Source organism: Microplitis mediator, chromosome 1, assembly GCF_029852145.1.
Source record: "Microplitis mediator isolate UGA2020A chromosome 1, iyMicMedi2.1, whole genome shotgun sequence".
Taxonomy (NCBI): Eukaryota; Metazoa; Arthropoda; class Insecta; order Hymenoptera; family Braconidae; genus Microplitis; species Microplitis mediator.
In genome coordinates, this window is record NC_079969.1 from 2545081 (window position 1) to 2571453 (window position 26373).

The window sequence follows — 26373 nt, forward strand, 5'->3', positions numbered from 1 at the left end:
ATGAAAAGTTCGAAAATTTACGAATGATTCAAAAATTGACTAGGAATTCGAAGAATCCTTCAAATTATTCGAAAATTTACTAATTTCAAAAATTTTTCGAATAATTCGAACTCGCGTATTATTCGAAAATTGACGAATTATTAAATATTACAGATATTTCGAATAATTAAAAAATGAATTAATATAGTGAATTTTTCGAATAATTCGAAAATTATCGAAATATTAAGAAAAAAATCGAATAATTCGAATACTTCATATAATTTGAATAATATAAAAATTAAGAGAATAAGAATTTTTCAAATAATTCGATCTCCTGAAATATTCGAAAATTTACGAATGATTCAAAAATTGATGAAGAATTCGAATCTCAAATTATTCAAAAATTTACTAATTTCGCAAATTTTTCGAATAATTCGAACCATGCATTATTCGAAAATTGACAAATTATTTAATATGAAAGATCTTCGAATATTTCGAACTAATAATGGGAATTTTTCGAATAATTCGAAAATATCCAAATCATTTTTTAAAAAATCGAATAATTTGAATACTTAAAATAATTCGAATAATTAAAAATTAACATACTACAAATTTTTCAAATAATTCGATCTCATGCAATATTCGAAAATTTACGAATTTCGCAAATTTTTCGAATAATTCGAACTCGTGCATTATTCGGAAATTGACAAATTTTTGAATATTAAAGATCTTCGAATACTTTGAACTAATAATGGAACTTTTTCGAATAATTCGAAAATACCCAAAATATTCACAAAATTCGAATAATTCGAATACTTGAAATAATTCGAATAATTAAAAATTAACAGACTATGAATTTTTCAAATAAATCGATCTTCTGGAATATTCGAAAATTTACGAATTATTCGAATACTTCGAATAATTCGACTTACCTAAAACTACAAATTTTTCAAATAATTTGCACTCCCAAAATATTAAAAAAATTTCGATTCGAATTTCAAATCCAATCCGACTATTCGATTCCTCACAAATAATTCCAAGCTCGAACAATTCTTACCCCCACTCATTCCCAACTTTTAAAACCTCAATTAAAAAACCCGTATAAATTTAGTTACCTTTTAAATTGATACTCAAATCCATACTTTTATTTAGATAAAAATAAATAAAAAAAAAATTAAATTTTTGAAGTTGGCTTCTGCTGCGACGATTACACGTTTCAATTTCGGGAATACGAGCACAGAAGCAAAGACTCTCTTGTCTAAATCCCCGAAACCGTAAAAAAGTTTTACGGATATAGAATTCATACATTACATTTTTATATTTTTATTTTATTTTATTTTATTTTATTTATTATTATTATTATCGCCGAGATTTTATTAGCAGTGAATTTTTTTTATTTAAAGAATTACTTGAGCTTGAGCTCGAGCATTCAGATGAAACGGAGCTGGAATGAATTAAATTTAAATGTAAAATAAAAAAACTTATAGTTGAGAGAAAAAAAATGATTATTTAATTAAATTGAGCTATTTACAAATTTTTTTTTTTTTTTTTTTTTTCTTCTTCTTCTGTCCATTTAAATTTTGGTGACTAGAGTTTGGTGATGACAGAGTTGGTGATAATGAGAGTGATGATAATAAGTAAGGAAAATTTATTGTTGTCTGAATGAGAATAATTTGTTTGGGCGGTGGAAGAATAGGGTGTCGGTGCCTCTTGGGCGAGTTTCTCATTGCTGGCAGTAAGGAAAATGATCGCTTTGGTCTCGCGGGCCTTGGCACCTGGTATACCTGGTAGAATCGATCGGCACACAAGATGGAGACTTGCTGACGTAGCAGTAAAGTCCTGACGCTTAAGTGACATTGACAATCCAAGACGTGTTGTCGAGACGACACTACCCTCGACACTACCCACGCTGGGGAATTGTGTCGTCAATGATTTCTCTACCTGTAATAAGAAAAAATAAAATAACGAAAAAGAAAGTCAACATTGGAATTGTTACACAATAACATAAATAATACCAACAGACGAGAATAGGCAGTAAAAATAATAGACCGATAGACGAGATGGCAATCATCGAAATTTTAGACGGGGTTTGAGATGAGGGGGAAATAAAGAAAATTTTGAATAAAATTTATTTCGGACGGTTAATAGAGAATTAAATCAATGGTGATTTCGCGGTAAATGGGGCGGAATGTTTGAGGTCTTGTTTGATTTTTATAATTATTTAGTTCTGGCAAATAAAAGTTTGTGATGGGAAGAAAATAATTTGTTTGCTGATCAATTATCGGTAAATGGCTGGGTGATATTGATAAGTAGTCTAAGGGATCGAATAGTATTCGATTGGAAAAATTCAAAGTGTTTCAAAGTTGAGGAATTATTTGAATTTACGAACTAGTGAGTTTTTGAATTATTTGGTTTCAATTTTCGAATTATTCATGTTTTCGAACTATTCGGAGTTCGAAGTGTCTGTCGGTATTCGAATTATTCGTGAATTTTCGAATTTTTTGAGAAATCGAAAATTTCGTGAATTTTTGAGTTATCTGTCACTTTTCGAATTATTCGTGAGTTTTCGAATTATTCGGAGTTCGTAGCTTCTGTCAGTATTTGAATTATTCGTGAATTTTCGAAATTTTTGAGAAATCGAAGATTCGTTAATTTTTGAGTTATCTGTCACTTTTCGAATCATTGGTAAGTTTTCGAATTAGTCGGAGTTCGTAGCTTCTGTCAGTATTCGAATTATTCGTGAATTTTCGATTTTTTTGTAGAAATCGAAAAATTTGTGAATTTTTGAGTTCTCTGGCATTTTTCGAATTATTCGACAGTTTTCGAACTATTCGGAGTTCGAATTGTCTGTCAGTATTCGAATTTTTGGTAAAGTTTCGAATTATCGCGAAAAATTGAAATATTTGTGAATTTTTGAATTATCTGTCACTTTTCGAATTATTCGTAAGTTTTCAAACTATTCGGAGTTCGAATTTTTTGTAAGTATTCGAATTTTTGATAAATTTTCGAGTTATCCCGGAAAATTGAAATATTCGTGAATTTTTGAGTTATCTGTCACTTTTCGAATTATTCGTAAGTTTTCGAACTATTCAGAGCTCGAAGTTTTTTTCAGTATTCGAATTTTCGAATTATCCCGAAAAAATGAAAAAATATTCGTAAATTTTTGAGTTATCTGTCATTTTTCAAACTATACGTAAATTTTCAAACTATTCGGAGTTCGAATTTTTCGTCAGTATTCAATTTTTCGAAAAATTTTCGAATTATCCCGAAAAATCGAAAGATTTGCGAATTTTTTAATATCTGTCACTTTTCAAATTTTTGGTAAATTTTCAAATTATCCAGAAAAATCAAAATATTCGCAAATCTTCGATATCTGTCACTTTTCGAATTATTCGTAAGTTTTCGAACTATTCCAAAAATCTAAAGTAGCCGCAAGTTTACGAATTATTCAAAGAATTCCTCAATTTTCGACTTATTCGTAAATTTTCAAACCATTCGTCGATTTTCCAATTGAAAAGTATTCGAACTATTCTACAAAATACGAATGTTTCAAAAAGTTCGTCAGTTTATAGTCAGTTTTCAAAATATTCATTAATTTTAAAATTTTTTCTCAATTTTCCATTTTTTCATACATTTTCAAATTTCCGTTTTCAAATAAATCCAAAAATCTCACGTACTCGTAAATTTCCAACTTCTTCCTCAATTTCTGTCACCGGCACCTCCGAATCAAAATTTTTTCTAACTGTCAAAAAATTCAAATATTCAACTTCCAAATTATTCGTAACTTTCCTTCTACACTAGACTGAAATAATTTTTATTTAAATTAAAAAATTCCCAGCCATGCATAGCCAACGTCACCATTAATAATTGCGTAAATTACAATGTCAAATAAATAATACGTCATAAAAATATCTATGTCACCGTAATAATTCCCATGTTACAAAAAAAAAAACTCGCTCACAAAAAAATATCCAGGCCATAAAATAAAATTTTATTACGAGTAATCGAATCGAATATTTTTATCTAAAATATTATAATTTTATTCAATACTCAGATTATTTTCCTCATCTCACTTTTGAATTTTTTTTTCCCGCCATTAAAAAAAAATTTGAACTTTCGAACTGAGAGAAAAAAAATAAGTAGAGAGAGCGGGAAAAGAAAAAGTTTAAAAGTAAAAGGAAAAAACGTTAGTTGAAATGTAATTAAAACGATCAATCACCTCTTGACCATTGACAAGAAATGACAATTGCGATGGTGGATAACTTGGGGCAGAAATGCACTGAGCGTCAAGAATATCACCGATATCGTAGTGAGTTCTTAAATTTTCGATAACAGGATCACGCTGTGGGAGTACACCGACATTAATAACCGCCTCATCGTAGACAATATCAAACTTAGGAGCCTCTCCTGACACTTGGCAACCATAAGATCCGGTTACATTTATCCACTTGTCACCCAAGTGTTGTCGTATGACAACACGTTTGTCGTTGCTTTCACTCAACTCAACTTGCGCCACCCCATCTTGTACATTAAATGCCTTAGTCGCCACAGAATTCGCCGCGGCTAAGGCTGGATCTGCAACTCTGCTACTTGACAATGACTGTCTCTGTTGCTGTTGCTGCTGGTGGTGTAATTTTCCTGGCATTGCGCTCGGCATATACCTAAAAAACTCATTACCATCTTTGAACCAAGTAACTGAAAGCAACTCCTCGCCGTCGAGATTGTAGTTGCATTCTAGTGTTACTTTTTCTTCACGCGGATCCACTATTTCTGGTACTTTCAGCTCCGCGAATTTACCCCGTGCTCCTTTAAATATTCAAAAATTTGTTATTCATTTAAATATTGATATATATATATTTTTTTTTTTAAATATAAAACGGTAATGACGGAAATGTATTTTATGCTTGTGGAAATTTTTTAATTGGCTAGTAATTAAGAGAAATTTTATGAGGAATTTTTGGAAATTTTTATTGGAGGCTGAGGTTAAGTGGAGGGGAGTAATTAATTTTTTAATAAAAATTTTTCAAAAATAAAATTAATACATGGCCATTTTACCCCATGGTAATAAATTTCTTGGAGCAAAATTTTAATATCAAAATTAAAAATAATTTTAATAATTTTTTGGCGGGAGAAGAAATTTTGGATTTGAAAAATTCGTAAATTTTTTTCTCATTGAGATTAAGAAATTCAAATTTTGTAAAATTTCCTGGAAAATTTCCGTTAAAATGACCTGCAATGAAAGTAATTTATGAGCAATTGAAGTATTTGAATTAAATTGAAAATTCAAAAATTTGAAAATTTCATTTTTATGAAAATCAAATTTTAATTATGAATTATTAGAAACTGTTGTTGTTACAGGTCATTTTGCAGGGAATTTCACAAGGAATTTTTGGAAATTTTAATTAGAGGTTGAAGTTAAGTGGGGGGAGGGGGAGTAATTAATTTTGTAATAAAAATTTTATAATTAAAATTTTTCAAAAATAAAATTAATAAATGACCCATTTTACCCCTTATTAATTAATTTTCATAATTGTCAATATTTGCAATTAATTTGAGGTAATTTGGACACACGACCCATTTTACCCCTTGGTAATAAATTTTTCACTAATAATTTAAATAAATGGCCCATTTTACCCCAAGGTAATAAATTTTTTGTGCAAAATTTTAATATCAAAATTAAAAAAAATTTTAATATCAAAATTTAAAAAAATTTTAATATCAAAATTTAAAAAAATTTTAATAATTTTTTGGCTGGAGACAGAAGGAATTTTTTGAATTTTAAAAATTTGTAATTTTTTTTCTAATTGAGATTAAGAAATTATTCAAATTTTATAAAATTTCCTGGGAAATTTCCGTTTAAATGACCTGTAATGAAAGTAATTTATGAGCAATTGAAGTATTTGAATTAAATTAAAAATTCAAAAATTTGAAAAGTTCATTTTTATGAAAATCAAATTTTGATTATTAATTATTAGAAACTGTTGTTGTTACAGGTCATTTTGTAGGGAATTTCACAAGGAATTTTCGAAAATTCGAATTATTCATTAAATTTAATTAGGGGGGGAGTAATTAATTTTTTAAGGAACTTTTTTCGTATGGGAAAAAACGCGAATTTTTCGGGTTTTAAAAATTTGTAACTCTCTCCCTAATTAAAATTAAAAAACCATTCAAAATTTATTAAATTCCTTATTAAATTTCCGTCAAAATGACCCATAACAAAAGTAATTAAAACCCAATCAAAGTATCCAAATTAATTACCAAATTTCGAAAGTCAAAAAATTAATTTCCCAATTACCCGAATTTCCCTTAAAATATTTAATTCCTCCCCAATCACCGACCCATCTTCCCCCTCAAAACTACCCCCCCCTAAATTTAAATTTCTAAAAATTCCCTCAAAAACCCCATCACCAAAATTCCAAATTAAAAAAATTTCCATACAAAAAAAAAAAAATTATTTACCGTAAAAAAAAAAAAATGACCGAGGTAATTGATAGGGAATTAAATGGCATTGAATTCGCGACGTCGCATCCCCATACATTATTATACTAATCCCCGAGTATTTTATAGCAAATATATATATATAACAAAGAGTTAAGCATTTAAGCCTGCGAGTTGTGCAACAGGTCACGTATTAAATTGTAACATTTAAAAGATTACTTAATATTTATAATCTAAATAATAAAATAAATAAACGTATTTCGTAATTTATTTTATTTATAAACAAAGAGAGAGAGAGAAAGTGACTCTCTGGCTTCAGTCATTTAATAATTATTGGTATTAATGATGTAGCTTCATTAACGAGGTTTATGTATGTGTTTTACCGTTGAATAATTAAATCAAGTACAGGAGGTACAATAGCGTAACAATTACTATTGGCAGTGCGGTAAGGACGACGCCGGGAGTTCTCCGCCGCCATCGCCGCCATGCCACCGCCGTTATACCATTGAGTATAATATGCGGTGATTGGCGTAGACTTAAACACACTAGTTTGGCTAGCTGGCATCTGCAGACACGTTAAAAGTGAGCCAAACTTTCTTACATTTATATCTCTCATCTACATACGATACTCGTCTAATATCTATAAATTTTTCTTTAATACTTTTTTTATCTCCTTACATTCTTATTTTACATCCATATATACATTTATATTGCTTAATTATATATATATACATACAAATATATCTGTATATATATTTATATATTACGGTAGAGAAAAAAAACCAAGAAAAAAAACTATGCTGCATTTTGGTCATTTTTAAAAATTCAAAAATTCGCGGGCTTTTGGTCATTTTTAAAAATTCAAAAATTTGCGGGCTTTTGGTTATTTTTAAAAATTCGCGGGCTTTTGGTCATTTTTAAAAATTCAAAAATTTGCGGGCCTTTGGTCATTTTTAAAAATTCAAAAATTCGCGGGCTTTTGGTTATTTTTAAAAATTCAAAAATTTGCGGGCCTTTGGTCATTTTTAAAAATTCAAAAATTCGCGGGCTTTTGGAAAATTTTAAAAATTCAAAAATTCGCGGGCTTTTGGTCATTTTTAAAAATTCAAAAATTCGCGGGCCTTTGGTCATTTTTAAAAATTCAAAAATTCGCGGGCCTTTGGTCATTTTTGAAAATTCAAAAATTCGCGGGCTTTTGGTCATTTTTAAAAATTCAAAAATTCGCGGGCTTTTGGAAAATTTTTGATGACCTGATTATTTTTAAAATGCGTTTAAGTAACGTAAGTTTTTTGCGCAGTTGTAATATTGCGCATATGTAGAAGAGCGGGGCAAAATGAGACGCGATTTTTGAAGGAAAAATTTAAATTCCTCGGAATTTTTGTGGTGAAAAATTTTCGGAGCGGATTTTTTATTTATTTAATTTTCTAAGAGGGAAATTAACTCCGGTTTATTTTAACATAAAGACTTTAGATCGGAGTAAATGGAGAAATAAAATTTATGTGACTCCGAAATTACTCCGTATGCGGAGTGAATTTTTTTTTAACTCCGAAACTGCGACAGAGCGAATTCAGATTAAGGAAAATTTCTAATTGTCTAGATTTTTTAAAGTGTGGGATAGAAAAAAATAAGGGTGAGTTGGTCACCTCAAAATTTAGAAATTAAAAAAAAAATTTTTACTTTATTACAAGTTTGCAAAAAAATTGTGGGGGTAAAATGAACTTGAAAAAATTTTTTTTTTCGTAAACTGTAAATATAAAAAAAAATTCTACATCAGCTATATGACTTGGATATTGATATTTAATTTATTTACCATAGTTGTTAATTTTTACACAGAATTTAAAAGTTTTTGATACTTTTTATACAAGCGTTCATTTTTTTTGTCTACTAATTAAAATAATTAAAATAAATATGAGTTATCGAATATTTATAATTAAATAATGAAATTTAGTAACCCAACTGTTTGTTTAGCTCTCGAAAAAATAATTTGTAATTTAATATTATACATTTGGTATAAATATCAAAATTAATTAATTTATTGATCATAATTTGTATTCATTTAAAATTTATTTAACAATAAATTCTCTACTTTCCCTGCTTACTATTTACAATTTCAGCAAACACGGAAAATTTTCCAATGGTCGCACTACTCAGTGACCAATAGTGTATTTCAGAATAAACAAATTTTTTTTTGGTATTCAAAAATTGAAAGTATACCTGAAAATGAAAATTTTGGTGCCAATCCGAGCTCTTAATAATAATATTAAGGTTTGCCTCAATCCATTTTTCTATTTTCCATTTAAATAACACAGGAAAAAATTTTTTTTTTTTTAGAATTTTCTAGCTTACAGACCACTCCACGGATTTTTATGCGCAATGAAACTTTGTGCAGGAAATTGAACGCTCTACAAAAAAAGTCTCTTATCATTTTTTGATAAATCCCACTGTTCAAAAGTTATTTAGCCTCAAGTCAAATTTATAGTAAATTTTGAGATCTTTTTACTTTTCCGGCGAAACTATCAGTCTTATCAAAAAATATCATAGGAACTTTTTTGTAGATAATTTTATTCCTTACAAATTACTACAGATAAAGTTTTTCGAAATTCTGCGTTATTTTCCAGTTATTTCCATTTCAATATCGAGCTTTTAAAAAATTAGATTTCTGATTAATTTTAAGAGCTCGACATTGAAATTAAAATAAATTGAAAACAATGCGGAATTTCGAAAAATTTTATTCGTAATAATTTGTAAGGAATAAAATTATCTACAAAAAAGTTTCTATGACATTTTGCAATAAGACTGATAGTTTCGCCGGAAAAGTAAAAAAATCTCAAAATTTACTATAAATTTGACTTGAAGTTCAAATAACTTTTGAACAGTGGGATTTATCAAAAAATGATAAGAGACTTTTTTTGTAGAGCGTTAAATTTCCTACAAAAACATTTGTTGTGCATAAAAATCCGTTGATTGGTTTGTGAACTGGAAAATTAAAAAAAAAAAAAATTTTCCCGTGTTATTTAAATGGAAAATAAAAAAATGAATACTTTCAATTTTTGGATACCATAAAAAAAAATTTTTTTTTTTTGAAACACCCTAGTGACCAACTCACCCCATATTTTCTAGAAACTAAACACACAAAAAATTTCTTTTGTTAAAAAACGGTGGGTCATTTTGCCCGTCTCTCCCTAAATTAGAGACGTAGGGACAAGAACCCGGAGCACATTTAATATTTAAGTAGATGTATATATATATTAAGTGGTTATAAAAAGTATATAACATAAGATTATTACGACGTAGATGTACATTAGTGCGTATTAACCATATGGGGCTCTTTCGGATCAGTTAATTGCGTGCAAGACGAGCAATTAGTTGGAGTGTGTATGTGCCGAAGCTCAACCCCTTTAATTTTTTTTAATTGTACTTTATATTGGCTTTAATCTATAATTTTATTTTTCATAACTATTATAATTATTATTCATAATATTTACGGCGACAAATAATCAAAGGATTAAATACTAAACTTTTAATTAACTTTTAATACTTGGTCGAAGTTTAACCATTATTTATCAAGTGTTTTTACTTAATTAATTAATTTTAATAAATATACCACTTGTTTTCCTCACTATTAATTAATTTGTTCTTGACTAGTTTTTTACTTTTTAAATTTTGGTACTTCGGTCATGTCTATTTTATAACTTATTAATTAATTTTCATGTTAATTATTAAGTTCTTTTTTTTATTTGTCTTTTAATTGTTTACTTTTTTTCATAATTATCACATGACCCATTTTATCTATTTACTTACTCATCATAATAAAAATTTTTTAACGGCCCATTTTAACCTTCAGTAGTTAATTTAGAGTAATAAAAAATTTTAACACGACCTATTTTACTTCTCATTTATTAATTTTTATTGGGAACAATTTTTTAAATTAATTCGACGTAATTTGAACATGTGGTCAATTTTTACCCTAGTAATTAATTTATTGCCATAAAACTTTTTTTTTTATTTCTTAAACAAATGACCCGTTTTACCCCTCATTGATAGATTTGTTGTAATAAAAATTTTTTGGAAATAAAATTAATGAGTGGCTCATTTTACCCCTTGCTGATTGATTTAGACCATAAAATTTTTATTAAAAATCTTTTTAATAATTTTACTAGACCTACTTTACCCCTTATTAATTAATTTTTATAATTATCAGGATTCACAATTAATTCGAGGTAATTTGAACACACGATCCATTTTACCCCTTGGTAATAAATTTATTGAAATAAAAATTTTGAAAAAAAATTTTTAAAAAAATAATTTAAATAAATGACCCATCTCACCCCTTAGTAAATTTTTTTCAATAATAATTTAAATAACCGGCCCATTTTACCCCTTAGTAATAAATTTTTTTGTAGCAAAAATTTTAATACCAAAATTAAAAATAAATTTTGTTTTTTCCAAAAAAAATTCATTTTTCCTCCGTAGCTCTTATTTTACCCACTACTAAAAATTTTACACGGCCCATTTTACCCTATGGTAAGAAATTTCTCGTAGCAAAAATTTTAATACAAAAATTAAAGAAACTTTTGTTTTTTCAAAAAAAAATTCATTTCTCCTCAGTGGCCAATTTTACTCACCAATAAAAATTTCAAAAGACTCATTTTACCCCATGGTAATACATTTCTTGAACCAAAAATTTTAATCCCAAAATTCAAAATAATTTTTCTTTTTTTCAAAAAAACCATTTTTATCACTAGCTCATTTTACCGACCAACAAAATTTTACACCATTTTACCCCATGGTAAGAAATTTCTTGTACCAAAAATTTTGAATACCGAAACCAAAATAATTTTTGTTTTTTCCAAAAATTTCATTTTTCCTCACTAGCCCATTTTACCACCAATAAAAATTTTGGTAATTGTTTACAATCACGGCTCCACCTATTTTTGGCCATAAAAAATCGAAAAATTATGCGGTCATCAAATTTTTTTTTTTTCAAAATATTCTACTTTTTGGCGCATTTAAGGATATAATTTCACTAATTCGTGAAAATTTGATTTTCTATTGGTAAATTCAATTTATAAAGTGCAAAAATACATATTTTTGATGTTTTTGTTCAAAATTTTGTAAAAAAAAATTTTTTTCAGTTATCATTTATTTTTTTTCGTAAAATTCATTTCAAAACAAACAATTTGAAAAAGAAGAAAAAATTATTAAAATGTTGATTTTCCTATTTTTTATGATTTTTTGAATATTTTGTTTTTTTCTTTGATCTTAATTTTTTTGTCTTTTTTTATGTAATTATTACATAAAAATTTTACACCCCATTTTACCCCATGGTATTAAATTTCTTGAACCAAAAATTTCAATGCCAAAACCAAAATAATTTTTCTTTTTTTCAAAACTTTCATTTTTCCTCACTAGCCCATTTTACCCACCAAAAAAATTTTACACTCCATCTTACCCCAGCAATTAAATTTTTTTTATCACAAACTTTAAAAATTACTCCCGACCCATTTCACCCCAAGTGCTAATTAGTAATAAAAAACTTGAGTTCTTTTTTTTTAAAATTACAAACTTAAAAAATTTTGAGTAATTAATCTTTAGTAATTTAACCAGGGTTCAATTTGCCAAGTTTTATACGTCTATATAATATAGTAATAATAATGAAAGGGAACTTGTGTCAAGTTGGATTAAAACCATTAAATTGTCTTGATATAAGATGTGGGTGGGTCATCTCGAAGTCAAGTGGTTGGTCGCCATAGTCGTTTGCGTTCATATTGACGATGAGAGCTAATGAAACTCAGCGAAATTAACCCGCTCTTACTTTATATATACATATATTTTATTTCATATATTATCCACTAAATGCTTGCGTCATCTTAATAAAATATTTACTCTCTCTTTGTAGATTTAATCCCGTCAAAATTTATCTTTACAAACTTTTTAATCAGTCGATTAAAAAATATTTTTTTTAAATTCATATTCAATAGAACAGGCGGTAAAATTTAAAAAATTTTACTGCCCAATTATTTATAATTAAAGAAAAAGTGTTCGTTGTAACTCGGTGGCAAGACGGCGACGCCCTTAAACTTCTGTTAGATCTAGAGTCGGTGTAATTAAAAAAATTTTTCAATTGATACGTCAAGAGCTGCACTGATAGGAGGATTTTATTTGAATTTTATGAGCTTCAGTATTTGAGAATTTTTTTTTCCAAGGAAAATACGCGAGTAATTTTTTATTAAAAGAATTTTTCTTGTCGCAATGACGAATATTTGCTGAGATTTTAATTAATTATTTATCGATATTCGATACATTCATTATTTTTATGAAATTTCGGGAATTTCGAGATAAGACGAAATTTTCTGAAGCTGGAAATCGATGAAAATTAAATTTCGGGGGAAAATAATGGATGGGGGAGTAGAAATTTGGTGGGAAATTTGAATTATTTGTTTTTGAGTGATGAGATAAATTTGAATTATTGGTGAGGTTAGAGTGGGGGTAAATTTTCGAATTTTCGGCAGTTATGGAATAATTTGTAAATTACTGTAGTAAATTTTTTATAATTTATTACAAGTGAGGGAAAAATTTTATGTGGGAAATTCGAATCGAATAATTCGAAAATTTACGAATTTTCGGGGTATTTCGAAAACATTAATAATTTGAAAATTTTCGAGTACGAATTTTTAGTACAATATGAGAAAACTTACGAATAATTCGAAAACTAGGGAATAATTCTAAAATTTATGAATTCTTCGAATTTTTGGGATAATTCGAAAACATGAATATTTTGAAAATTTTCGAATAGTTCAAAAATTGATAATTAATTCGAAAATTCGCAAGTCCTTCGAATTTCCGGGATGATTTCAAAACTCGAATACTTTGAAAATTTTTGAATATTTCGAAAATTGATAATTCGAAAATTTACGAATTTACGAGTTAGTTCTAAAACATAAATAATTTGAAAATTTTCGAATAATTCGACTTTTTAAAACAATATGAGAAAACTTATGAATGATTCGAAAACTAGCGAATAATTCGAAAATTGATAATTAATTCGAAAATTCACAAATACTTCGAATTCCTTGGATAATGCGAAAACTCGAATACTTTGAAAATTTTCGAATATTTCGAAAATTGATAATTCGAAAATTTACGAATTTTCGGGGTAATTCGAAAACATGAATAATTTGAAAATCTTTGAATAATTCGACTTTTTAAAACAATATGAGAAAACTTATGAATGATTCGAAAATTGATAATTAATTCGAAAAGTCGCAAATTCTTCGAATTCCCGCGATAATTCAAAAACTCGAATACTTTGAAAATTTTCGAATTTTTCGAAAATTTTCACATCCTTCGAATTTTCAGGATAATTCGAAAACCCAGAATATTTCGCTCTGAACCGTTCCAAAAATTATAAAAAATTCGAAAATTGTCGAATAATTCGAATTCTCGTACTATTACGAATTTTTAAAAAATTAATAAATAATTGAAACATCCGCGAATACTTCGAATTCTCGGGATGATTAAAAAACTCACGAATAAATCGAATTCTTCACCGTTTCGAAATTAACAAATAATTCGAAATCTGCCAAATAATGGGTGACGCCCTTATTTGAAATCACCAGCGAAAATATTTATGAAATTATTTATAAAAATCAATAATACTGCAAGCCTAAATAATAAAGTGGTGTATAAAAAATTTATGAAATGCTTTCTGGTAATTAATTTCAATTTTAAAAATTAATAAACTCGACTACGCCCTGGCTATTATTTCAAATTACCGTATCTCGGGTTTTAGTTCATGAATATTAATTTAATATTTTTTTTATATTTTTTGTTTTTCAATCGATACCCAAAGAGCCAACTAAAAAGATGTTAACACGAAAATAATTATGAAGCTCGAGAATAATTTAAATAATTAGCCTGAGTTTTTTTTTTCCATTTCTTTTATTTTTCTTCGCGCGGTAAAAATAAAAGTAAACTGAAGGTGAAAGAAAAAAAAATAAAGGAGGATTAAATTAGCAATTAGAAGTGGAGTACAAATTAATCAGACAATTCAATCTTATCTAACGGTTAGTACAACTGGAGAAGAACAAGGCTAACTGGACAGGAATAAGGAATGCTTATAACGTATTCCTGTGGCGAGTTTCTCACCACGATCCCTATTTCGGCTCTTACACCACTATCCAAGGATAATTGCTCTCCAATTTCCTACGATTGCTTACTGTTACAAACACATAGTTCGTGTGCTCAGACTAATAATCAAATACTTTACTTTTGTACGATCATTTATTTATTTTAACCTCATTCAAATTTCAAACCCTAATTTGTTTTAGTTTTCATACGGTCCATTTCACCCCCTATTTTAGAATTTTTTTTTAATACAAAATTTCTTAGCCCATTTTACCCCTTAGTAAATAATTTGTTGCAATAAAAAATTCCATAAGGCCCATTTTACCCTTTAGTAAATTGAGTTTTGTAATGACAAGTTTAATAAGGCCCATTTTGCCCTCTAGAAAACAGATTTTGGTTGTAAAAAATTTAGTGAGGCCCATTTCACCTCCTATTGGGCAATTGGTTGTAATACAGAATTTGGTGAGGCCCATTTTACCTCTAGCAAGTAAACTTTTAGAATACCAAATTTAATAAGGCCCATTTTACCCCCTAGCAAAGAGATTTGGTTGTAAAAAATTTAGTCAGGCCCATTTCACCTCCCATAGAATAATTTTTTGTAATAAAAGTTTCAATAAGGCCCATTTACCCCCAAGAAAACGGAGTTAGGTTGTAAAAAAAATTTAGTAAGGCCCATTTTACCCACTAGCAAAGAGGTTTTAGCTGTAAAAAATATAGTAAGGTCCATTTCACATCCCATAGAATAATTTATTGCAATAGAAATTTCAATAAGGCCCATTCGCCCTCTAGAAAACAGATCTTGGTTGCAAACATTAGTAAGGCCCATTTTACCCCTAGCCTAAAGATTTTGGTCGTAAAAATCTAAGGCCCATTTCACCTCCCATGGAATAATTCGTTGCAATAAAAAATTTCAATAAGGCCCATTTACTCTCTAGTAAATTGAGTTTTGTCATAAAAAGTTTAATAAGGCCCATCTTACCCCCCCTAGAAAACACATTTTGGTTGTAAAAAATTTAGTAAGGCCCATTTCACCTCCTATTGAATAATTGGTTGCAGTACAGACTTTAATAAGGCCCATATTATCCCTAGTAAATAAAGTCTCGCACTAAAAATTGATAAGGCCTATTTCACCCCTTAATAAACACTGCTGCAATGCAATATTTAATAAGGCCCATTTACCCCCACAGATAATTTATTACCACAATTAATAAGGCCCATTTTACTTTCTATTAAAAATGTGTTATAAAAAAACTCGAATAAGGCCCTTTTTTCTATTAAATAACCTGTAGTTCAAACAATTTTTACTATAAATTTAATAAGGCCCTTCCCTAATAGATAGCTTGTAACAAAAATTTTGAATAAGGCCCATTCACCCCCACAAACAATTTATTACCACAATTAATAAGGCCCATTTTACTCCCTATTAAAAATATGTTGTAATAAAAAAAACTTGAATAAGGCCCTTTTTTCTATTAAATAACTTGTAGTTCATAATTTTTTTACTATAAATTTAATAAGGCCCCTAATAGATAACTTGTAACAAAAATTTTGAATAAGGCCCTTTTTACTCCCTATCGAGTACTTTCGATTATTAAAATTTTTTTTACATATAATTTAACAGGCCCATTTTACCCCTCAGTAATTTGTCTTAACAAAAAAATTTGAATACTCCAACAAGGCCCATTTTCCTCAGAAAATTTTTCCTACAACCCCACAAAATTCCATTCTTCCTAGCGGTCCCGTTTTTCCCGCCCCCTCCCCCTACACACATCCAAAAAAAAACCAACTCCTGACTGAGTCATTAACAAACCCCAAGTTTCCCGTGGAAATGGTCGGGCAATAAAACCACCATCTGCTTAAATTATAAGCAAAGCCCAAAAAAGTAATTACCATTAATTAGTAGTGCCCACGTGCAATAAAAATTCCATTCAGGCAGGAATAAAAAATGATTGTCAGTTAATAAAATAAATATCAACATCCATATCAGTCGACATCAGACACAAAGTTATTTATTGAGGATTAAAAGAACGGAAGCATACCATAAAGTTATTTTAATAGCGGAACCAGAGCACAACCGCTTCTATACTAGTTATATACGCGCGTCAATGTATGTCTATTGTTTTTCCATTCATAGTCATGTTACCGTGGAACTCCATCTCCATCTACATCTACACTCTAGTGTACTGTAGCGCAAGTCACGTCTACCCTCCAGCGGAATCAAGGAAGAAAGCTTTCATATATATTTACATACGCGTACCAATGAAAAAATAATCGCGATTAAAAAAAAAAAACGTTACATGAATACGTCTGCGTACTTTTTTTTTCTTTTTGTAAATAAACAATACTAATTTTACGTATAACGGTGCACCTCAATTACTGATTTTTATTGTTAATTATTATTAGCATTATTCCCCTACACATATATATGTGTTCCTATTATTCTTTACCCTCATTATCTTTCTTTTTCTTTTACAGTAGGCAACTTTTTATCTCACTCTGTACTCTCAACTCTCAACTCATACACTTCAAGTTCCTCTTGTGTCTTTTTTTACTCTCATAGCTTTTATTTTGTCCACGGTTTTGCTTCTATTTAATTCTTTTTATCCTGATATATATGTATACATGGAGAAAACGATTCTCCAAAATATTATGATATTTGATATATATTTGGAAAAAAAGTTAATGCATTACTTGTGATATTTATTATTAAATGTATGGTACAAATTACAGAATGTTGATTATTACCAGAAAAAAGGATTTTTGGCGCGAAAAATTATAGGCTCAAAAAATTTTATTTGCAATGAGAAATTTTTTTTATTGTGAATTGAAGAGAAAATTTTCTCCGGGCGATATGTTGAAAATTTTTTTATTGAAATGAATTTTCTATTAGGGGAGGGGAAATGGGCCTTATTAACTTTTTCATTACAACGGTCTTTAATAGGGGCCTTATCAAATTTGGTATACAAAAATCTGTTTAATATGGCGTAAAATGGGCCTTATTGTGTTCTGTAGTACGAGTGTCTATTTAAGATAGTGGGGGTAAATGGGCCTTATTAAAGTTGATAGTGTCAAAATCTGCTTATTAGGGAGCAAAAGGGCCCTATGTCATTCAGTAGTATAACATCTATTTAGTGTAGTTGGGGTCTTATTAATTTTTTTATTACAACAAGGTCTTTAAAAGGGGCCTTATCAAATTTGGTTTACAAAAATTTGCTTACTGTGTAGTAAAATGGGCCTTATTGCGTTCTGTAGTGCGGATGTCTATTTACTGTAAAATGGGCCTTATCACGTCCTATATGAAAAATCTATTTAATGCGGTGGGGTGGGCCTTATTAAATTTGGTATTACAAAAATCTGCTTACTAGGAATCAAAAGGGGCCTTATTACATTCTGTAGTATAGGCGCCTATTTGCTGTAGTGGGCGAGGTAAATGGGCCTTATAAAAATTTGTATTACAAGTGATTCAATAAGAGGTAAAGTGGGCCTTACTAAATTTTCTATATCCAGAATATGTTTTCTATGGGTCACAAATGGGCCTTATTAAATTTGGTATTACACAAAAATCGATCTCTTAGGGGCTAAGATGGGCCTTATTATATCCTGTAGTACAAACATCTACTTACTGTAGTGTGGATGGGGTAAATGGGCCTTATTGAACCTTGTATTACAACAAATGATTCAATAGGAGGTAAAATGGGTCTTACTAATCTTTTGTATCAACAAAATTTGTTTGCTAGGGGGTAAAATGGGCCTTATTGAAATTTTTATTACAAAAAATTATTCAATAGGAGGTAAAATGGGCCTTACTAAATTTTCGTATAAACAAAATCTGTTTACTAGGGGGTAAAATGGGTCTTATTGAAATTTTTATTGCACCAAATTAATTTCCCCATAAAAGGGATAATAAAAATTCAGTTTCTTAATGCAGTTTATATTTATTTGCACAATCAAATAATAAAAATTACTAAATATAAATAAAATTTAATTTTCAAAATAGTAAACACTCACAATTTCAATAGCGTTTTAAGTTTACAGTATGAATTTAGTTATTGTAGCTCATATTTTTAAGTGAACTTCCCTATATTTTTTTCTTCGTATATATATATAATTTTTTTTATAGTCATCGCTACAGTTTACTCATCAAATAATTTTAAAGCTTTGTAAAATATTACATTTTAATTTATTATATATTTAATAATATAAGTATAGATATAAATTATACTAGTATATATATATATATATATATATATGTATTTTATTATTTTATGTTTCAATGCCAGTATTTTAAATATATTACGATCGTTGAGTTGAATAAGTAGAGTATTTTTGTGTGCCAATTGTATTTAAGACATTAATGGTCCTTGTAAAAATTCAGGCTATAAATTTTTCAATAAAAAAAACTATGGCCTTTTTTTTAAATTTAATGTCGATTGTAAGGACAAGGAGCGTTAAACATTTCATTTAAAACAAGGGTAGATGGTTTTTTTTAATTTTTAACCGGAGAGAGTATACATTTTTTATTTATTGCTGCAACTTTTTGAATCTTGTTAATAATTCGCGGGAGTTTCAAGTTTAACTTTTAAAATGGAGTTTTTTTAAATTTTTTTGTAGTGATACTTAAATTTTTTGTAAGTTTAATACGACCCATTTTACCCCCACTAGTCAATTCCTTGTGACAATAAAAAAAAATCAAAATAATTTTGACCTGTCACTTGACAGCATAAAAATATTTCCCAAAATAAAAAACTTAAATTAAAATTATCGTCATATTAGTGGACATCCAGACCAAAAGTTTTCATAAGCAAATTACCCAGTCTCAAGTCTCTCAACTTTTATATCAACCTCAAAAAAAAAAACCTTAAATTGAAAGCATTCATAAACTTTTCCAGGGCGGGTCTCTATAATTTCATATATTCCCAAAAAAACAAAACTCCAATTTTAAAAAATCAAAACTTTCGCGCCTTTTTTTTCAATTTAAAAATTCAAATTCAAAAACCCGCCAAAATTCATCATTTTAATTTTTCCAACAAAAAACATGACAAATTTTTTTTTTTTTTTTTAAAAAAAACCTTAAATTGAAAGCATTTATAAACTTTTCCATGGGCGGGTCTATAATTTCATATATTCCCAAAAAAACAAAACTCCAATTTTAAAAAACCAAAACTTTCGCGCCTTTTTTTCAATTTAAAAATTCAAATTTAAAAACCCGCCAAAATTCAAAATTTCCATTTTTCCAACAAAAAACATGACATAAATTTTTTTTTTTTCAAAAAAAAAACCTTAAATTGAAAGCATTCATAAACTTTTCCAGGGCGGGTCTCTATAATTTCATATATTCCCAAAAAAACAAAACTCCAATTTTAAAAAACCAAAACTTTCGCGCCTTTTTTTTAATTAAAAAATTCAAATTCAAAAACCCGCCAAAATTTAAAATTCTCATTTTTCCAACAAAAAACATGAAACAATTTTTTTTTTTTTTTTTTTTTTTTTCAAAAAAAAAAATCTGAGTTTAATACCGTGATAATATTTCATTGTTAGTTTTTAAATATTGTATTTTTTTAAATCCCAAAGCATAGCTACTTAAGCATTCTCACTATATACATACAGTCCAAGCCTCTTTATATTTCTACATATATATATACATATATATATATACATACACATATATATTTTATAAAGTAGAGTTGAGTCTCTTGCGCGCTTTTGCACTCATTTGGGAACTCGTTATGGGGGATAATCTTTTGACTGGCCCGTAGCTACACCCTCAACATATATATAAATATATACATATAAAAACTATTTCTTTATCTCTTATTATTATTATTATGCATAAATACCTTAGAATAAAACGTCATTACCGTATATATTTTTAATTAAAAAAAAAAAGTAAATTTTAATTGCTTACCTGCCGTTAAAAATCCAAGAAAAAAAATCTTTAGTACTACGAGATTCATTTTAATAATCTTGTATTACTTATATATTAATTTACATATTTCCCAATTATTACCACATCCCAAATATATCAATAATAATAATAATTATCGAAGTAATAAATCGTATTAATTTCTCTGGTCTTTTGGTTGGCAGTAAATTTAAAAACGAAACTAATTGGCTCGCGACTTAATTAATCTCCGTGGCCTCGAACGACTACGACTGGAGCTTTTATACACGCAGTGGTTAACGATCTGTATTTTTTATCTTTTTTTCATATATTTTTTTAATTCACGTTTTTAAACTTTTATTTTACCCCTGATATTTTCACTTGATTGATTCAAATTTTTTATATCCCCGTTAATTGAAACACCGTTTAAATATTTCACTATTTACACACACACTGTATCAACTTTCGAAATGTTACACTTGTTGATTGAACCATTTATATTAATGAACATGAATTATTAATCCATATATATATATACCTATACATATATTTATAAAAAAAAAAAAAAATTCTCAATAAAAAATTTTTACTAAAATTTAAATTTAAATTCAAATTTAATAAATTGGAAAAAAATTTTTTTTTTTTTTTACGGAGCTTGAGGTACTCGCGGGTTGACAGAGCGGGTTTGAATAGTGGTAAAAGTATCGTGCTATGGGCTATGGGTATCCTGAGTTTTAGCGCATGCTTCTTTGAGTCTGTCAGTAGTCAGTAGTTGTGTTGTCACGACATTTGTAGTTGTCGTAGTCTGTAGTATAGTAGTGATAGTGATAGTGATAGTATATAGATGGTGGTATATATATATATATATATATTACCACAACATACCGCACACTTATTCCACTTAACAATCGTGAAACGCCTCATTCCATAATTCTTCATGGGTCTTTGTTCTGGTCCATTATTCGCTAATAAATTTAAACCAACAACCAGCTAGCAAATAAAAATATTAACTTTTAAAACTTTCTTTTGAATGTTTAATTATCATGTGTGATAATGGGAATTTTAAATTTCGTCTGCTTGAACCTGGAGCATGGAAATATGTGAGGAAGGGGTGGGTGGAAAGGATGAATATTATAAGGGAAGGGATTGTAAGGGCGTGTATATAAGGGAGTTGGGTAAATTATAAGATGAGACTGCGCACGTGATTGACAAAGTTGGCTCAACACATCAACTACGCTGCTTAGTTCCATAGTTGTATGTTATTTACTGCTAAAGAGAAGAGATGAGAAGAGAAGAAGAGGAGATGAAACCAAGATCAAGACATTCAATGTGTATAACCTCGGGGAACTTAATTATTTTTCTTATACAGTCAGCGAGATTGTTTTTATTTAATGAGCTGGTTATTTTTTTTTTGAGAAATTTAATACAGGGATTTATTTATTTTTGAGGAAAAAAAATTTGAATTTTTATTTGGAAAGTGAAAACGATTCAATTTCCGGATTTTTTTTTTTGAATTACTCAACTTGGTTCCGTTTTATTAAATAATGGATCGGCGACTTTAATTTAATCTTTTGATAACTTCCGTGGAAATAATTGTAAAAAAATTTTTTAACCTTAAAACGTTTTAATAAGGTCACTTTTTTAAATTTGTGAATTTTGTACTTTTCTTTTTTCTTTTGGGGTTGGAAAATAATTTATTGTAATTAGACACTAACAGTTTTAAAAGTTAGTTACAAGTGTCATAAGGGCGTTTCCTAGAGGAAAATGCCGTTGCAAAGACATAAGGGTAGAAATTTTTTTTTTATTTTTTATATAAAAAATATCAAAATTCAAAAACGGAACGTAAAATTTTTTTTTCGCGCCCTTATGTCTTACGGATAAGGTAACGACGGCTTTAAGGACGTACATGAATTTTTTTTCATTTTGAGTCATTTTTCAAAACAAAAAAAAAAGTCAAATAAATTTTTTTTTTTTTAAGTAAAAAATTTTCATTTCAAAGGTTAAAAAATAACATAATTTTTGTTGTGTCCTTCCGAGTTCCGGAAACCCATGATTTCAAAAAAATTCATAATTTGAATTTCGATACTTTTCAAAAACAAAAATTCCCGCCCTTTTTGTCCCGTGTGTCATAAGGGCGAACATCCCATAAACTATGGGCGCAAAAAAATTCAAAATTTGAACTTGAAAAAAAAACACTCTCGCCTTTTTTGTCCCGTGTGCCATAAGGACGAACATCCCATAAACTAAGGGCGCGAAGAAAGTCAAAATTTGAATTTTAATACTTTAAAAAAAAATTCCCGCCCTTATTGTCCCGTATGTCATGAGGACGAACATCCCAGAAACTAAAGGCGCAAAAAAATTCAAAATTTGAATTTAAAAAAAAAATTCCAGCCCTTACTGTCCTGTGTGCCATAAGGACGAACATCCCAGAAACTAAGGGCGCAAAAAAATTCAAAATTTGAATTTGTAAAAATCGATTCCTGCCCTTTTTGTCCCGTGTGCCATAAAAACGAACATCCCATAAACTAAGGGCGAAAAACTTCAAAATTTGAATTAGAAAAAAAAAATTCCCGCCCTTTTTGTCCCGTGTGCCATAAGGACGAACAACAACCCGCCCTTACGTCACCCGCAACCCAAAAAACCCGTGAAATCTTGTCCCGTCTTATAATTAAAAACTGTCATTACTTATAATTAAAATATAAAAAAAATAATCCATTAAAGAGTCTATTAAAAATAAAAAATAATAATAAATATGTGAAGTTAAGTAAAAGGGACTAACAAGAGAATTAATAAAATAAAATGGCAAAGACGTTGAGAGAATAATCATGTACGTGTTATAAGGAGATTGGATAAATGAACCCGCCTTTTATTTTCTTCCCTGTTCTCTCATATTTTTTTGGAATTTCCTCATAAACTTTCATATTAAGAATTCTTGGCAACGCTTCCTAATCTCTCGGAAACTATATATATTAATGAAAAAAAAAAAGAAAACAAAATAAATTAAATTAAATAAAACTTAACTGTCAAATCTATCATACATTATATATATTGTCTATAGTTTCTTATATAAATTTTCATATTATTATTGTTATTATTTATTATAATACAATAATGTGAATATAATCCACAGATTATTCCACATATACCTCTCGTGGTCTTATCTCTGTTGCTTGAACGCCCGCGAAAACAATCGGTGATATATTAGACGCACATACACACTAGCTTCACAAAGAACTTTTTATCTGGGAAAATAAATAAAAAAATTTATGTTAAAAGGTTGACAAACGTACATATCTCTATATCCTTTTATTTGAATATATATATTTTTAAAATGTATTGATATTTAATATCTATTTTATATTGATATTGATATTGACGCCGAGCTTTTGTCGAATTTTTTTATGATATTGAGCACAAAAAAAATTTTACTTGGATCAATAATTTTTTTCAAAAATTCAATTCTTGTTTCAAATTATTTTACACAAAAAAAAATTTTTATCTGCTCCAAGAAAATTTTTATTTGCACTATAAATTGAACTCAAAAATTTTCTTGAAGCGAAAAAAAAATTTCTTGCTTCAAGAAATTTTTTTTTGTAATTTCTTGATTCAAAAAAATGTTGACTTGCATCAAAAATGAAAAAATTTTTCACTTGTATTTTAATTTTCATTGAAGAGAATTTATTTTTGAATTAAGAATTATAAAATTTCGATCAAAATTATTTAATTCTTTACTCAAAATCACAAATTCTTGTCTCAAGAAAATCATTCTCTCGGTTTGCGACAGTAGCGACTTGATTCAAGACGGCGCTTTATCATACTATTTAATATTATTTTTTTTGTTGAATATTTCGGGTGTATTATAGTTAAAATAACATTAATCCACTTAAACAATTAGTTATTTTAGTGAAATAAATTTGCATGTACAATTGCTGGGGTAAGTGAATTTGAATACAAGGGGCATCGGGTCTTTGGATAGGACGCCGAGGGATCAGGGTTCGAAACTCGGCTACGGCTAAAAAAATATTTGAATACAAAGCTTACGGACTGGACATCAAAATTTATAACTTGCTATCCAACGGCTACAATATTAATCTTATATTTACTGTTTATTAATATTTTTATTGTCAGAATTCGAGTGATAAATTTGAAATTTCAAAAATTTAATTTTTGAACAAATATTTTTTTTGAATTACTTTTGAACTACTGCTCGAAAGCTTCAAATTTCGAGTCGAATCCCGTATAAAAATAACATATGTGGTCAAAATATATGATAAATATCAGAAAATATATGTGGCCAATTTAACTAGATTTTCTGATATATTTTTTTTCATGTTAAAAAATATAATATTCATCATATACGAGTCCGTAGATGTTAAGCATATATAAAATATATATGTCAATTATATACAAAAAATATATTTTTATCATATATGAAAATATATATTCTTGTCATATACGAAAACTATATTTTTATCATACATAAAAATATATGATAAATATCAGAAAATATATGTGGCCAATTTAACTAGATTTTCTGATATATTTTTTTTATATTAAAAAATATAATATTCATCATATACGAGTCCGTATATGTTTAGCATATATAAAATATATATGTCAATTATATACAAAAAATATATTTTTATCATATATGAAAATATATATTCTTGTCATATACGAAAACTATATTTTTATCATACATAAAAATATATATTTCTATCATATACGAAAAATATATTCTGAAGATATATAAAAACATATATTTATATTGTGTATGGAAAAAAAAAGTTTCTTACTCGTATGACCAACTCCAATTAAATTAGATATAAATTTTAATATACTCTTTAAATTGCAGTTAAAATTTTCAAAATTAGTTAATTTGATACGAATATATATACCCATATACATATACATACACCGAATAAAATATATGCTTAAATATAACAAAGAAAATATATGCTGCCATATATAATATAAATTATATGCTACCATATATTTCATTTCATATAAAAATTATATATTTTTTGAATATAAAAGGAAATATATCAATACAATATATTATAAGGTAAATGTAAATGTATATATAGCTTAATATAAAAAACATATAAGTTACATATATGGAGTACATATATTTACTACTGTATATAATTTTATATAAAATCGGCCAAAATCTCTATATGATTTTTTATAATATATCATATATTTTTTTGTTGCAAACATATATAATTTTATATATTTTAACCATATATTTTTTCATACGCGATGCCGCGAAAAATTTCAAATCGGTGAATTTTCTAGAGAGATTCAAAAAATAAAAATTTTCTTTGTTTTTCCTGAATAACTTGTCATGTTTGCGTCTCAATCTGTTTAAAATCACGTCAAATCTTTGCCTCCGACACTGAAAAATTTCACATTTTCCTCGATCGTTTCATATTTCAATCCTCTGATCTATTCGCCATTCATTCGACCCTTTATCTAAATGACCTATTGATCTCTGTCCATCAATATATATTTTTCCAAAATCACAGTCAGCAAAACTCAAAGAATCGCTTAATTATTTTTCGATTTCCCAAATTTTCTTATTTCATTACACGGCGCAACTTTTTTCACCGAAAATTCGAAAATTCGTCTGATGAAAAATATATTCTCAAAGTTACCGTAAAATTGTGGGTGTGGCCTTCAAAGAAAACCGATTTCAAATTTTTCAAATTTCAAAAAATTTTGGCGGCAAATTTAAATGAATAAAAATCGAGTTGTAAAATCAGTTGGATTTTAAAAAATCAGTTTCTTTTTAATGAGGGTAATTTTTTAATGGGCAGGGATGAGTGCAAAAGGGATAATAATTAATAATAAATAAAAGGAATGAAAAATAATGTCGTTGGAATGCGTAAAGCTCAGATGTATATATATTTTAAAAAGAGAAGAGAGTAAAAGTAAGACGATCGCGC

General features: G+C 28.0%; 1 protein-coding gene across 1 annotated transcript; it reads right to left on the minus strand.

Moving 5' to 3' along the window:
• Positions 1-1466: 1466 nt before the first annotated feature.
• LOC130674661 (uncharacterized) lies at positions 1467-21127 on the minus strand. Its single transcript, XM_057480063.1, has 3 exons — positions 20450-21127; positions 4199-4785; positions 1467-1920 (listed from the first exon to the last, which is right to left on the minus strand). Exons 1-3 carry the CDS (start codon positions 20496-20498, stop codon positions 1567-1569), a joined length of 990 nt encoding a protein of 329 aa, XP_057336046.1. The 5' UTR covers positions 20499-21127; the 3' UTR covers positions 1467-1566.
• Between the last annotated feature and the right edge of the window lie 5246 nt (positions 21128-26373).